The sequence below is a fragment of the Neofelis nebulosa genome, chromosome 8, assembly GCF_028018385.1.
Source record: "Neofelis nebulosa isolate mNeoNeb1 chromosome 8, mNeoNeb1.pri, whole genome shotgun sequence".
Classification (NCBI taxonomy): domain Eukaryota; kingdom Metazoa; phylum Chordata; class Mammalia; order Carnivora; family Felidae; genus Neofelis; species Neofelis nebulosa.
Window position 1 is genome coordinate 129,255,105 of NC_080789.1, and position 16,626 is coordinate 129,271,730.

At 42.3% G+C, this 16,626-nt stretch overlaps 1 protein-coding gene across 2 annotated transcripts in view; it reads right to left on the reverse strand.

Annotated features, from left to right (window-relative positions):
* Positions 1-16,626, reverse strand: part of HSPA14 (heat shock protein family A (Hsp70) member 14) — a 42,658-nt gene that overhangs the window by 11,844 nt on the left and 14,188 nt on the right. Inside the window, exons 9-10 of one of the 2 annotated variants that reach the window (XM_058681847.1) lie at positions 16,059-16,214; positions 9,924-10,026 (exon numbers count right to left, since the gene is read on the reverse strand). In XM_058681847.1, coding sequence (XP_058537830.1) covers positions 9,924-10,026; positions 16,059-16,214 — 259 coding nt within the window. The remainder of the gene's footprint in view (positions 1-9,923; positions 10,027-16,058; positions 16,215-16,626) is intronic. The other variant, XM_058681848.1, reaches the window with a different exon arrangement.

The following is a 16,626-nucleotide window of genomic DNA, read 5'->3' on the forward strand; positions in this document are numbered from 1 at the left end:
CTGGAGGGGTTTTGGGTGGGGGGGGGGGCGATGGGCTAAATGGGAAAGGGGCATTAAGGAGGGTGTTATATATAAGTGATAGATCACTAAATTCTATTCCTGAAATCATTATTATGCTATATGTTAACTAACTTGGATGTTAATTAATTTAAAAAATAATAAAAACAAAAAAGTAACAAATACTAACAATGTGTTACTATTAATGCTGATGGTAACCAGCAAGTTTTAATTTAAATAAATTCTTTAAATACCTAGTCTGTAGATTTCTTTTGTGACTTAAATTTTAGTACAAAATACATACATTCGGAACATAAATAACTTCTCTTACCAAAAGGTTTTCAAATATAACTTTCACAGTAATTTCATAAAACTGCTGTTAAGGAAAATCAAACTACCTTAACTACTTGGGTATTAAAAACATGAATTTAAACAACAAAGAAGAAAATAAAAAATATTACAGATTATTCTGAAAATATGAAAACAACAAAATCTGTCAAAGCCTGTGGAATAAAACGAAAGCTATTAAGTAGTAAAACTGTAGTTAACTTTTTTATTAGGGAAAAGAATAAATGAAAAAAATAAATTAGCATTCAGTACAGGAATTTAGGAAAATAATACAAGTGTCCTAAAAGGACTGGAAGAAATAAGGAAAAAATCAGAAATAAACCAATGAAAGAAGAGAAAAACATGACCTGAAAAAATCTAAAGAAGTTTTTCTGGGGATAGTAGTAACAGAAGTTTGAGCAAAACACACACACACACACACACACACCCACACACCAAATTATCTGTCAAATCTAGTAAAGGAAAAACAGAAAAACTCAAAAAGCAAAAAATAAAAAATAGAGAAACTGGCTGGTTTTAATTTCAAAAACTTCTGTATACTCTTAAATTTTAGTATCAAGGGGCGCCTGGGTGGTTCAGTTGGTTAAGCGTCCCACTCTTGGTTTTGACTCAGGTCATGATCTCATGATTTGTGAATTCAAGCCCCACATCAGGCTCTGCACTGACAACTCAGAGCCTGCTTGGGATTCTGACTGTCTGTCTCTCTCTCTTTCTGCTTCTCCCCTGCTCAATGTCTCTGTCAAAAATAAATAAACATTAAAAAAATAAATTTTAGTATCAAAAGATACATAAAAATAAAAAATTATAAGATTATACAAAGTCAGGGACACCTGGGTGGCTCAGTTGGTTGGGCGATCAACTTCGGCTCAGGTCATGATCTCGCAGTTCGTGGGTTCGAGCCCCGCGTCGGGCTCTGTGCTGACAGCTCAGAGCCTGGAGCCTGCTTCCGATTCTGTGTCTCCCCTCTCTCTGCCCCTCCCCTGCTCATGCTCTGTGTCTCTCTGTCTCTCAATAATAAATAAACGTTAAAAAAAAATTAAAAAAAAAAGATTATACAAAGTCATATGTTAAAAACTTAAGAAATAAATCATCATGAAATAGGTCTATAAAACATGTAAATTAAAAATTGAAGCATCTGGGTGGCTCAATCAGTTACGCGTCCGGGTTAGGCTCAGGTCATGATCTCGCAGTTTGTGAGCTCGAGCCCCACATAGGGCTCAGTGCTGACAGGCTTGGAACCTGGAGCCTGCTTCAGATTCCCTGTCTCCCTCTCTCTGCCCCTCCCCTGCTCGTGATCTGTGTGTCTCTCTCTCAAAAATAAATAAAAATTAAACCCATTTTTCAATCTAGTAGAAAGATGAAAGAAAGACCATGAGGATTACAGGTTTCAAGAAAAATGGTGGGGAACGTATTTCCTTTTGAAGAATGGTATGGTACAGTCAACCTGCTATTCTATGTGGCCGTCAGGCAGCTTAACTGTGGTATATATAGAACTTAAAAGATATTCATATAGTTTATGTGTAGAAAGAATGGACTTTTTTCATACCATCTGTGAGAGAAATCTCAGCACTGGTGCATCAGGTATGATAGATCAAAGGTCATTCTAACTGACATATTCTACATAAACACTACCAATACTCCTGTTCCCTATAAAAGATTCAATTTGCTGGCTCCTAGAGAAATGAATACTTTGGACTACTCACTTTGCAAGGGACCTGACACACTTTCTTGTGTTGAACTTAATTTACAGATATGAAAATGACAACGTAAAATCATATTCCCCACATTATGTGGTTAAAGATTGATTCAATGATTCATTCATTTATTCAGTAGGCTTCATGCCCAGCACAGAGCCCAAGGTGGGGCTTGAGCTCATGACCCTGAGATCAAGATCTGAGCTGAGATCAAGAGTCAGATACTTGGGGCGCCTGGATGGCTCAGTTGGTTAAGCGTCCAACTCTTGGTTTTGGCTCAGATCATGATTTCATGGTTCCTGAGTTTGAGCCCCACGCTGGGCTCTGCATTAACAGTGCAGGGCCTGCTTCGGATTCTCTTTCTCTCTCTCTCTTTAAAAAAAGAGTCAGATGCTTAACTGACTGAGCCATCCAGATGCCTCAAAGATTGATTTTAGAATTCTACATATATCTTTGGAATAGTTATGCTAATTATATATTTAAAAACCACTGTACACAGGTTCTATCCTTGTTTAGAGAAACCTATTTTGTGAGTAGATATTTTTCATGATGAAAATGAAAAAAATTGAAATATTACTTCTGGTTAAAGGATCTAACGTTGAGTTCCATATCAAACATTAACTCAAAATGTAAGATCCGACACTGACATTGTGGAACAGAAGAAAAGGGGTTTCAGGTTCCAAATCTGGAGAAATTTGTTGTGAAAGAAGAAGCATTAATTATTAAATATTTCTATTTGTCAATTTGCTATGTTTTTCAAGCTGGAATTTAAAATGTAACCTTGTATTTTTATACTGAGTTCAGATTGATAATTTCTGGCAGCTGTCTTTTCCTATACCTGACAACGTGACTCACTTTCACTCCTGGCCCCTACAACTGCTTGAGCGTGTAACCTCTCCCACACAGTGCCTCAAGCTATGAATTAAAGGAAAGTAATATTAGCCTCTTTCCTGAAGAACACTGTAGGATTATATTACTTTGGCATAAAAGGGAGCTAAAGTGCTGGAAGTTTTGGCTTAGAAGGTATTATGTTGAGTAAATGAATCAGATGTATTGTGGTATTTTGTCATTCTAAGCAAGCACTTGAGCCAAAAGGATTAAACTTACAGATATTAAAGTGGCAACCTAAAGTCACATTCCTATACACCCGTATTGAGCGTCTCTTGGGAGTATTATTTATTTTTATTTTATTTTTTCGTTTTTGAGAGAGAGAGAGAGAGAGACAGAGCATGAACAGGGAGCAGCAGAGGAAGAGGGAGAGAATCTTAAGCAGGCTCCCTATGCAGGGCTCGAACCCACAAAGTGTGAGATCATGACCTGAGCCGAAGTCGGACGCTCAACCGACTTGAGCCACCCAAGCGCCTGCTAACTTCACATAAAGTGAAAATAATAAATACATTATCACAGGAAAGTAAGTAATATATTAAAAGAAGAATTCTTCATAATCAGGCCTGTCCCAGGAATACAATGACAGATCCACATTAGAAAATTATCAGTAATATATCATATAACTTTTTTTTTTTTAAACGTTTTATTTATTTTTGAGAGAGAGGGAGAGACAGAGCATGAACAGGGGAGGGTCAGAGAGAGGGAGACACAGAATCTGAAACAGGCTCCAGGCTCTGAGCTGTCAGCACAGAGCCCGACGCGGGGCTCGAACTCACGGACCGCGAGATCATGACCTGAGCCGAAGTCGGCCACTTAACCGACTGAGCCACCCAGGCGCCCCATATATCATATAACTTTAAGACAAATGTAAAAGAAGCCATAAGATTGTTTTGCAGGTATCCAAAAATACATTTGTAAGGACTCACCACCTATTAAAACCCTTTTAAAAATAGGAAGAAAAATACTTAATATGAGAAAGAGAATCTATTTCAACCCAATTATCAATAATCACATTTTTTGTTAAAAAGACTAATAATAATATCCCTACTAAAAAGAGAACAAAAGAAGGACGTTCTGACCAAGGCAACCAAATTAAAAAAAAAAAAAAAAAAAAAGTGAGGGGGGCACTTGGGTGGCTCAGCCGGTTGGTTGAGTGCTCTTTGATTTTGGCTCAGGTCATGATCCCAAGGTCATGGGATCAAGCCCCACATTGGGCTCTGCACTGAGTGTGGAACCTGCTTAAGATTCCCTCTCTCTCTCTCTCTCCATCTGCCCCTTCCCCGCTTGCACACACTCTCATTCTCTCTCTCAAATTAATAAAAAAGAGTGAGGGATACATATTTGTGAGAGAAAAGTATTACCACTCCTGTACAGCCCTTTCCCAGAATTCTCAGCCTACCCCAGCCATTTTCCTACCCCACCCATTTTCCTGCTGCCCTTATAGCAAAACCTCTCGAGAGTTCTCTGTACTTGACTGTCCGTGATCTTGCCTTCTATTCTATATTAAACTCACTCCAGTAACGTGTTTCTCTCCATAACTCCACTAAAACCACCTGTACCAGTCACTTGCACATTGTCAAGCCCAGTCAGTGGTCAATCCTCCGGCCTCACCTGCTGGACCTCCAGCAGCACAGGACAGTTGATGTTTTGCTCCCTTACCCAGTTTTACTTGTCTCTTGGGTCTCATGCTTCCTCACTGGCTAGTCCTAAAGCCGCTACCATTAGGTCCCTTTTCCAGAGCCCCTGGACCCTGTCCTGAGGTGTCTTCTCTGTTGGGGCTCTATCTCATAGGTCATTTCATCCAGTCATGGCTCTAAGTGCACACGGACACTGATAAGTATGTCTCCAGCTCAGAACTCTCTCTTAAACTCCAGATTCGTATGTCCAGCCACACTGCACTCTTTACGTTGAAGCCAGAGGCATCCAAACTGTGATGTGATCCTGGTCTCTATCTCCCTTACCACTTGGTTCACTCAGTTCCACCTGCTACCCTCACTGCTGCTCCTCAAACACAAGCTTGCTCTCGCCTTGCTGTTCCCTCTGCTTGTAAAACTGGCAGATATGCACACAACCGGTTTCTCCACTTCATTCAGGTCTCTCATCAAAAGCCACCTCTTTAGGGGGTCCTGGGTGGCTCAGTCGGTTAAACGTCCAACTTTGGCTCAGGTCATGATCTCACGGCTTGTGAGATCGAGCCCTGTGTCAGGCTCTGTGCTGACAGCTCAGAGCCTGGAGCCTGCTTCAGATTCTGTGTCTCCCTCCCTCTCTCCCCCTTTCCCGCTCGCTCGTGCGTGCTGGCTCTCTCTCTCTCTCAAAACTAAATAAACATTAAAAATTTTTTAAAAAGTCACCTCCTTAGATGGAGCTCTTATCTGAAAAATCACCCTTTGCCAATAGCTATGCCTTTATCTTGCTTTATTTTTCTTCACAGCAGTTATCCCAACTGGGCACTCTTTTCTTTAAAAAAAAAAAAAAAAAAAAAAACTTTTTTTTTTTTTTTAACCTTTATTCACATTTGAGAGACAGAGCACAAGTGGAGCAGGGGCAGAGAGAGAGGGAGGTACAGAATCTGAAGCAGACTCCAGGCTCTGAGCTGTCAGCACAAAGCCCGACGCAGGGCTCAAACCCATGAACTGTGAGATCATGACCTAAACTGAAGTTAGACACTCAACTGACTGAGCCACCCAGGCGCCCCTGGGCATTATTTTCTTTATATGTTCCTTTACGTATTACCAGAATATCCCTACTAGCATGTTAAGTTCTACTTCGGCAAAGACTTTGTTACATTTACTGCTGTATCTTAAGAGCCTAAAACCTGCTTGCCCAGAATAGGTGTGCTCAATAATTAGTTGGAGATTAATTAGAAAATTGAATTTAAATGTATGCCGAGGAAATTTAGAAGACGCTGTGAAAACAGAAATACCAAGAGTTCATGACATGGCAAAATATAAGATAAATAAGGAAAATCCAATTAAGTATTCTGTTTATAGCAAAAACAAATTAGAAAATAAAAATATAGAAGAACTCTCATACACAATAGCCATAAATTCCACAGCACACATAGTGATAACTTAATGTAAATATTGAGAAATGTACAATTTAAGAAGATCTGAACAGAGGAAGAGATCAACTTCATGGTTAGGAAAACAAAATACCATGAAGTTACACCACCATCCCAAATTATTTTAAAGACTTAATGAAACTAACAAAATCACAGTGGGATTTTACATAAGAAGCTAAAAAATAACTCTAAAGCTCTCTCAAGAAAGTATGAATAAATGGAGTTTTGAAAAATTGCAATATTAATAATGAATGTTTATACCTACTCGGGAAGTAAATCGTTTTTTGGTGAGCAATTTGGTAACGAATATTAAAAGTTTTAAAATTTGGGATTTATTGCTAAATTTTATTCTGCAGGAGTTAAGGATGCTCACAGAGCCACAAAGAGCGCTGTTTATAAAACCAAAGTATGGGGCGCCTGGGTGGCGCAGTCGGTTAAGCGTCCGACTTCAGCCAGGTCACGATCTCGCGGTCCGTGAGTTCAAGCCCCGCGTCAGGCTCTGGGCTGATGGCTCCGAGCCTGGAGCCTGTTTCCGATTCTGTGTCTCCCTCTCTCTCTGCCCCTCCCCCGTTCATGCTCTGTCTCTCTCTGTCCAAAAATAAATAAAAAACGTTGAAAAAAAAAAAAAAAAACCAAAGTAACCTACGTATCCAAAATAAACAATTGGTTTTATATATTAAGGTATGTCAATACCAAAAAATACTATGTAGCTATTAAAGTTGCAGCTGTAGAATGTGGGAGCTTGGTTAAAATGGAAGGATTAACTACATCAAAGTACTCTTCCATAAGCCCACAAAACCGACCACAAAGAAATCGAAGATATAAGTGTATAATGGCAAAATAAATGAGAGCGAGATCTTGAGTTTGGGATTTCAACAAGTTCTGGAAGCTGGAAAAAAGAGGTAACTGTCTTAGACTAGATGAAGTTTGAGAAAACCAGAGAAAGCAAGACGGTTTGACTCTCAGAATCCCTAAGTGGCTCGGGACTTGGGAACAGCGAGCACCACGGAAAGTGAGGGGGAAGCACAGGTGTGAAACCAGGAGGACCCGTAGGGAGGACACACACGCAGTGAGTCAAGCCCCTCCCCTAAGCCAGAAGGGGGCCACCGGCACCTCCTCCCACACTCAGAGAAGGGGGGCCTGGACCAGGCATGGGTCCGGCCGGGCAGGAGGGGACACCGAAACAGGGTCAGTAAGGGGAAGTGTCCACACTAAAGGACAGGCCAGAAACCAGGCACGTCTTGCTCAAGCAAGAGATCAGAAGAGTGCTCTGACAGAAACAAATTTTGCTGGGAAGAGACCTGCAGACGGGAGGATGAGAAAGGCGGTGGGCGCAATGAGGAGGGAAGAAAGAGCTCAGGTCACAGAGGCAGACTGCCTGAGCTCCAGCCCCGGTTTCACGGTGGCTCCACCACTTACGTGCTTAACCTCTTGGGAAACCATGGTTTCCTCGTCTGAACACAGAGACGATGATGCCTACCTCACGGTGCTGCTGTGAGCATTCACTGTTTTAAGGCATGTAAAAGTCCAGTCAATCCCTCCTCCCTCTCCATAGGAGGATTTTCCCTCCACACCCACTGCCACTGCCCTGACGCTGCAGCCCTCCCCGCAGCTGGGGTACGTGTCCCGGCCCCGCTGTCAGGCCTGGCCATGTGTCTAGCTGTGGCCAACGGAATGGGAGTCCACTGAAGTGCACTGTATCTAAGCAGAAGCTTTTTATTTTTTTTTTTTAACTTTTTATTTTTTTTTTATTTATTTTTGGGACAGAGAGAGACAGAGCATGAACGGGGAAGGGGCAGAGAGAGAGGGAGACACACAGAATTGGAAACAGGCTCCAGGCTCCGAGCCATCAGCCCAGAGCCTGACGCGGGGCTCGAACTCACAGACCGCGAGATCGTGACCTGGCTGAAGTCGGACGCTTAACCGACTGCGCCACCCAGGCGCCCCAGCAGAAGCTTTTTAAAAGCCGTGCGTGCTCTCGCAAGCTCTCTCCTTTCCCCTCTGCCATGAGAAATGCCCGTCCCAGACAGCCGCTCCTTCAGCCCGGAGTCATGGAATGAGAAGCCCGTTTTGGAAAACAGCTGTAGCAACAGACCTACGGTCACCTTCAACTGCCCACCTGCAGCTGGGGGTTGTTTGTTACTGTAAGGTCAACAAACTAGAGACAACTCCATTTTGAAGTTGTTCTCGAAAACTTATATTTTAGAAATATCTGGTGAGTGAATCTTTAACAGCATTCTTTATCCAAGGAATGTATTTGATCTGAATTCAGGCAATTGAGAACTGTACCATTTGTGATATCGTGATAGCTAAATGTCAGGGCTCTATGACCAGTTAATGAAGGGAGAGAACTTAGGTTAACCGATCACTTACTATGGTACACACGATATTTCACTTAACCCTCACAACAACCCTAAAGAAGACTGTAGTATATTACTACATAATACTGTATATTACAGTTAATATTCTGATTATGTAAAGCATTTGTATAAATACATTTTTTAAAAACTGCAAAGATTTAAATAAATATGCAAAGAAAATGAAGTATTTAGGCAGAAGGAAACACAAAATTAAACATTTAAGAGAAAATCCTCTGGTATCAATAAAATATTCAGACTATCTTTCTTCAACAATTCTTTCTTTAAATGATAAGACTCAGAGTCAGGGAGGGAAAATGCCTGTCTTTAGGTACTGCTGATAATGAGTATTAGTTAATGCAACTTTTTCTTTTTAAATTTAAATCCAAGTTAGTTACATATGAGGCAACTCTGTTAGAAAGTAACGGAAGGTAAAGGTAGTCTTACACTATTTATACTCTTCCACCCAATAATTTTACATTGGGAATCCACCCCAAATATGGTAAAAGCCGATGTTCAAAGGTGGGCATCACTTTTGGGTGATGAGGGGGAGACCCAACCTAGTGTCCACAATAGATCAATGAAATAATCTATGGTGCCTTTCCCTTCCTAGCATATTAAGAATCTATTTAAAATTGTGTTATGAATATTCTACAGTAATATGGGGAAAGGAATTGGTTATAATATCATATAAAGAAAATAAAATTCAAAATCATACAGATTGGATTAGTTAGAAATGTTCCAAAATACAACAGTGGTTGCCTTTTGGTATTTCCTGCATTTTCTTTTATGAGTATTTTTTTTAAAGGAGTAGAAACAATCTTGGGGGAAAAGGAAATATTAACAATTTGAACACTTTTGAAAGTCTCAAAATGCTTTCTTATGCGAGCAGAGAAAAGCGGTCTGGTGTACTGTTAACAGCAAACTTGGGAACTATGTGGTGTAAAATCCTGGCTCAACCGCTAACTACGTGATTGCCCAGAAGTTACTCGTCATTCTGTACCTCGGTGCGTTCACTGAAAAAATGGGGATAAATACAAGCACCTGCCTCATAGTGTTGTTGGTGAGGATTCAATGACTTAATCTATGTAAAATACTTAGAAACAGTGCTTGGCACATAGAAAACATGCAAACACCTGTCAGCTTTTGCTTACATATTAAAAAATATTCTGCAGGGGTGCCTGGTGACTCGGTCAGTTAAGTATCTGACTTCAGCTTGGGTCATGATCTCACAGTTCATAGGGTCAAGCCCACATCCGGCTCTCTGCTCTCAGCATTGAGCCTGCTTCGGATCCTCCGTGTCCCTCACTATCTGCCCCAACGCCACTCTCAAAAATAAATAAACATTGAAAAAAAATATATACATATTGGAAAGGAACTATTCTTTTTTTGCTAGGAAACTGGTAAATATTTACCACTGGAGCCAATAATAAAAAATTCCATTTTCCTTGCTCATTAACACAAGCTCAGAAAATATTTAAATTAACAAAAATATTATCTTAGTACCAAGGGGCCATTTCCTAAATCCCAAGTCTGAAACTACTCCTAAAATAAATAAGAAAAATATAAAAGTATTACCTTATTGATATCATCTGCTGTAAATCCACTTTGTTCTAAGAGTTCTCTGATTGCTTCTATACATTTATTAAAAAGTGGAGAACAGAGAAGTTCAAATCTTGCTCTGTAAACATACACACACACACACACAGAGGAAAAAGCAAGGAGAAAGGCTTAATACAATGAAACAAGTTTTCTTGTGAAGGGTAATGCCAAAGCCTAATGTGATGTTTTAAGAATAAGTTTGTAGGGGCACTTGGGTGGCTCAGTCGGCTGAGCCTCTGACTCTTGATTTCGGCTCAGGTCATGATCTCACGGTTTGTGGGTTCGAGCTCTACATCAGCGCAGAGCCTGCTTGGGATTCTCTCTCTCCCTCTCTCTGCCTCTCCCCACCCCCTCGCACCCATACATTCTCTCCCTCGCTCAAAATAAATAAATAAACTTAAAAAAAAAAAAAAAAAAGAACAGGTTTGTGAACAGAACAAGATATTTAACACCTAGCAGTGAACTCCACAGGGAGAAAACATCTGAATTATTCATCTACAAATGTATGAAGGCATTCAATGTCAAATTCAGTTGGAAGATTCTTACCCATGGCTTACTTGTAAGCTTTCAAAAAAAAAACCTAAAAATAAATAAATACTCAGTGTATGGTATTCCCAACAAAGCCAGATTCAAACCAAACCATCATTTACAAGCTTTTGCTATTTTTGTATGTTAAAAGTTTAAAAGATTATTTCTCATTATTATTATTTTTTTTTATAATCTGAGACTATGCTGTACATAAACTTAGTTCTCTTGCTCTGAGAAGCTCGAATGCTAGCATATAATTTTAAGAAAGATCTATGTTTGGGGCGCCTGGGTGGCTCAATTGGTTAAGCGTCTGACTTCAGCTCAGGTCATGATCTTGTGGTCCACGAGTTCAAGCCCTGCATCGGTCTCTGTACTGACAGCTCAGACCCTGGAGCCTGCTTTGGATTCTGTGTCTCCTTCACTCTCTGTCCCTCCCCTCACTAGTACTCTGTCTCTGTCTCTCAAAAATAAATAAAAACATTTGAAAAATTTTTTAAAAATCTATGTTTATGAAAAATGCACTCCCTAATTTCATACTAAACTTACATGCAGATGACTGATTTTTATTTTTTGTGCTACCTGTAGATACTGAAATATACTTTACCATTGAAATCTTTGTGATAAAGGCAAAATTTGTTTAATGAAACATTATAAATTCTATTTCATTCCTAATAGATAAGCAGTAATAAACAAACATACACTGAGAACTTGGACAAACTCAGTACTAAGTTAGAAATTCTAGAAACAGAAAAAATACACAACATTCTGCCCACAAAGAGATTTCTGTTCAATTTAATACCTTTCTATATTTGGGGCTATAGTTTGAAATCTCTCTTAAAAGAGCTAGTGCAGTGCTAATAGAACTTTCTATGAGCCACCAACCATGTCAGGCTATTGAACACTTGAACTGTGGCTAGTGCTACTGAGGACCTGAATTTTTACTGCTCTTCCTTTCCCCCCTGTTATTTATCTCTAATTAATTAAAATTTAAATAGCTACTGGCTACTGGTTATAGTGCTGGGCACACAGATCTAGAATCTTCAGGAAAGCCCAGGGAGGGTGAAGAAGTTAAACTCTAAGGGCCAGATGAGGAGTAAATTTAACCAAATACAGCCAGTAGAATCCTAAAAATAATACTGTAATTCTGGAAATTTTCACTATGTTTCCAAGTTACCTATTAGGTTGTTGAGAGGTCTGAATAGTGAACCATTGGTAGGTATTATTACTGTTAGTAACATGCCAGGCAAAATGATAGGGCAATGTGCTCTCTTTGGACTCTCTCCGGGTAAAGGCATAGTCACTTGAAACCAATATTTTGGGTTCTGTAAAAGATAAGGGAATTTAAAACAATTTTATGTACATTAAACCTGTGTTCACTAAATATCATGAACACCATCGAAACTTAAAAAGGTTGCCAATGGATGACCAGAGCCAACAAAACCAAGACAGACATGAATCTTCACTAGAGTATGACAGTGACAGTATGGACGTCGGGAGTCAAACTAGCTGGGTTTGAACGCCCAGTCCGTAGCTAACACTACACATTCTTACTCTGGAGCCCTGGGCAAGAATGAGACATCTGTTTCAGCTTCCTCATGTGTGAAGTACGGAAAAGACCACTACTTACTTCATGGGCTGTTACCGGGATTTGAGGAGTTAACACGTACTACTACTTAGACTCCTGCTACACTGTGTTCACTGGTAAGTTAAATACCATTGAAACATGTGCAAGCCCCACATCAAATTTAAGCAGCAATTTAAGCCTTTCTTTCAAAGACCTAGGATGCTTTTTCACACACTACTCTTTGTAGCTGTAAATAACAGCGCAAGCAATCACAACTGATGTCATTACCTTGGGAAGGTTGGGGTTATTTAGTCTGACAAGAACTACACCTCACAAGTAAACACGGGAGAGCTCTCCTTCTACTGATGGCTAATAAATCTCAAAAGGACGAACAAAAAAACCCAAGGTGAGAAAATTACACCTAAATATAAATGTATTTGGAATTCTGTTCTTGTTGTTATTTTAATTCTCCATTTTATTTTCTCAGTATTAACCCTAATAATTCTCAGAAACCCTCATATAAATTAACAGCAGGGTGCAGCCCAGTGGTTATTAAGGCTTCTTCACAGCATTTTATTACAACTAACTTTTGTTCCCAAGCAACTGATTCAGGGCCCATCTTTCAGCCTAGCCCCGCTGCTGATTCTTTTACAGAACCTGAAAATGACTGTATAACATAACCGCGGCCAACACCACAGCTGACGGAGTTCTGAGGCCAGACAACCACCACTCTGCTCCACGGGGTTCAGGCCCTGTGCCTCCCCGGGACAGCCGTGCTGCTATGTGGGGACGGCATACTTGCGATGCACTTCACCAGTTGGCTTCGAAACCGTGGGAGATTTCATCACATATTTTTACTCCAGGGGGAGGCATAAAGTCACGTAGAGACGTTATTAATAATTTTATACCTCAGTATCTTACATTTGCTTGATCCATTATTTTAACTTAGAAAAGAAAAACCTAAATATGGTAAAGAAACTATTGTTCTTCATCTTTCATTGTAGGGAGTCAACAGAGTACATGTAAATTTCATGAATCAGGGTGAAAATCTCTCATTTAGAAATACGGAGACAACTCTAAGGAACCAAAAACAGTAAGTTAAAAAAGGCTGCCTCTGAATCACATAAAGAAATAAAATATTGGTATGTACTGCAACATAAACGATCCTTAAAAACATGCTAAGTGATGGAAACCAAACATGGAAGGTCATATACCATATGATTTCCTTTATGTGAAATGTCCAGTGTAGACAAAAACATAAAGAAAGTACATAGGTGGTTGCCAGAGGTTGAGAGTGGTGGGAACAGGAAGTGACTGCTAATGGGTATAGAATTTCTTTTGGGAACGAAAATGTTCTAGAAGCAGAACCAGAAACAGATACTGGTTGGTAATAGTTTCATAAGTCTGTGAATATACAAAAGTCCACAGAACTATACACTTTTATGGTATTTGAATATTTTAATAAAGTCATTAAAACAATTTGTTTTTCTTAAATGGGTGCCTCTAATGAAGAGGCTGGGCAGGAGAAAAGTGAGATGACACCAGTCCAGTATCATCAACTCTGCTATCCTATTTCCTACCACCTTTTCCATATCATCTCTGCTGTCATATCCCTCTCAGGACCCATCCTCACGCCCTTACAGTCTCAAAGTTCCCCTGCATCGACTCTCTTACACCTCCAAGGTCTTGCTCCCGGGCCCTGGTCACACTGACACCTGAAATGCTAGCCTGCTTCCCATGGCCTCCTTCCCCCCACACTCCTGCCAGAGACACCCTTCCAGCCACATTTTAGACAATGGCGCCTCCTGCTCCCTGCACTTAGGAAGCTCTTTATTACCACCAGGATGGGGCCCTGGCTCTGCAGCAGGCATTCAGGGCCTGGCTGGGTTCATCCTGGCCTCTCCATCCTGAATTCTAATTAGGGTCAGCCTTCACCCAGATGCCGGTCGTGCAGCGCCCCCACCTCCACTCAACACACACAGACGGTGCCACAAAAGGTCAGACCCCTGCTTACAGACCGGTGCAGCCCCCTCACCTCTTGGAGCAAGTGCATCATCTCTCCCGGACAGTGTCCCTCCCCAGAGCGGAAGGACTCCAGCTGCTCTGTGCCCCAGGGACTCTATGCAGACTGTCTCCCACTTCTCCAGGACTAAATTGGGCTCAGCTCCCCCAAGGCTTGGAGCCTCCCTAAGCATCTCAGGCCCGTGTCCTGAACCACAGGCGAAGCACCCGCAGGCCATGAGGCCTCAGTAGCTGATGGAACCACCTTGGAAAGGGGACTGGGAATTCCTCGGGACGAGGGCTTGAACTTGTCCACATTCCCTGCCCAGCAAGCACAGAGCTCACAGGACAGCATCAACCTGAACCAGGCACTGAATACATGAGGTAAGGTGGGAGGAGGAAGGGGGGGGTGCTGCCGGCCAAAGGGGCTGCCCCTCTTCCACCTAAACAACACATGGCATCGCCGGGGCTCAGTACTGCGATCAGGCTGGTCGATAATGTGGTTCCAAGTCATAGAAAACTGTCTGAATTCTCCTTGTCTGTGCCCTGAAAGCCTTAAATTTCTGGCCGATTCTTTCTTTACGCGAAGTCTAGCTGCTATAAACTGAGGAACACAAAGCTAGCATGGCAGGAGACAACCTGGTCACCCCAGGGAACAGGACAGTCCTTCAGGAAAAAGCAGAGGCCCACCTCACCTGGACCTGGGCTGTGGGGAGTCCAGTGACCGTCAGAGCTCTCTTCCACAGGCCAGGCAGAGACCTGAGCACACAGAGCCCAGAAGGCCCATGGGGCAACAGCTGCCATTCCTTAGGACTGATCCGTAAGGACACTCCAGGAGGCCCACGGCAGATGGCTGCCGTCCCACAGGATCAGTAGAGCAGGTGCCTGCCCAGAAGCACTGGATTTGGGTGATTCACCCACAAGTGCAATACTATCCAGGCCCAAGTCTGTCAGTTTCCTGATGTGGAGCCCAGATCACAAAGTCCCTAGGTTCCGCGTCTTTGTGCAAGTCCTGAGATCTCTCTGAGGGTACCAAGGCCAACTGGTAGATTCTGTGGATTCCTGGGAGTGCGTCTAAAGCACTAGGATGCCCGCTGGGCCCAAGAACACTGGGAACTGCGCCCAAACTCAAAGTAGGCAAACGATTCCGCACATTGTTTGCAACTTAACAAAGCCCGCCGTCAGTGCACGCTTAAGGGAAGCGGGGATTGTTCCCCTCCCACGGTCCAGGTCGTCCTTCAGTGCCTCAGGGAACTTGTGCAGACCAGAAACACTCTGGTTCGCAGCTCCTGGCCTCCCACCGGCAGGCCTCCCACCCCTGCAGGCTGGTCTCCTCCGCTCTAGGCTGGCGACTTAGCAAGCTCAGGAGCGCCTCTGTCGTGGGGGGCGGGGGGGGGGGTTGTTTTGCTCTGAGGTTCTGCCTGGCGGTAGACTCGCTGTGGGGCAGGAGAAACAAAGGTGTGCTGGGCCAGAGGTCCGACCCAGTGCCAGGCACAGCGACCCAGTGCCAGGCCTGTCCTGCAGGGCTCACTGGGGCCGCCCAGCTGGCCCAATGTGGCCAGGAGCCCAGAAGCAGAGGCAGGAGGGTCGGAGAACCAAGGGGAACGGGGGCGCAAAGCAGACACAGAAGGGGCAAGCGCGGGATCTGCCCTGATTGCAGGTGCCATGGGCTTCCCGCTCCTTCTCCCAACCCTCCTGCACTGGAGGGAGGCAGCAGCGGCCCCACCGCCTGGGCATTGCCTCACTCCGGCCTGGAATTTTTGTTTGTTTGTTTGTTTAAATGTTTACTTGTTTTTGAGAGAGAGAGACAGAGTATGAGTCGGGGAGGGGCAGAAACAGAGGGCCACAGAGAATCGGAAGCAGGCTCTGAGCTGTCAGCACAGAGCCCAACTCAGGGCTCGAACTCACCAACTGTGAGATCATCACCTGAGCCGAAGTCAGAGGCTTAACCAACCGAACCGTCCAGGCGCTCCCGGAATTTTGTTTTTTAAAGTTCTTTGGACTTCATTCAGTTTTACCTGGACACATTGCAGTCAAAATCCTGACCTTCATATAATGAGTCAAGGAAACAATTGGCACTTCCCAAGGTTGACAAAGAATGCTTTGCAATGTCAGCACTGTTCATCAGCTTCATCATGGCTCGGGCGTTCCCTCTCACATCATGTTTGAAGGATCTAGATTAAAAATATAGTGTCTGAAGTTTAAAAATTACTAGACCATTTAGAATTATGTAGATAATGCCTACTAGGACAATAAGCCCATACATTAATATTAATATCAGATGTTACTACAGGCTTCAAACCCTCCAAAATCTCTGAAGAAAATTCTTTGCAATTAAAAGAAGGGCCTCCTTAAAAAAAATGAGTAACAAATATATTTGATACTTAGAACTGCTCAATTCTGTGGCCATAATAATAACCAATTGAGCCATCCAGGCACCCCAGTATAGGTCTTTTTGAAACAAGTAAGTAATTACCTCTTTTTCAAGACTTTTTTTACCTAGTCAGTTTAGTCAAACTGATGAAAATATTATTTCAGCCAAATATTTTTTAAGAGTGGCAATGTCCGAAATAGAACCTTTATCTA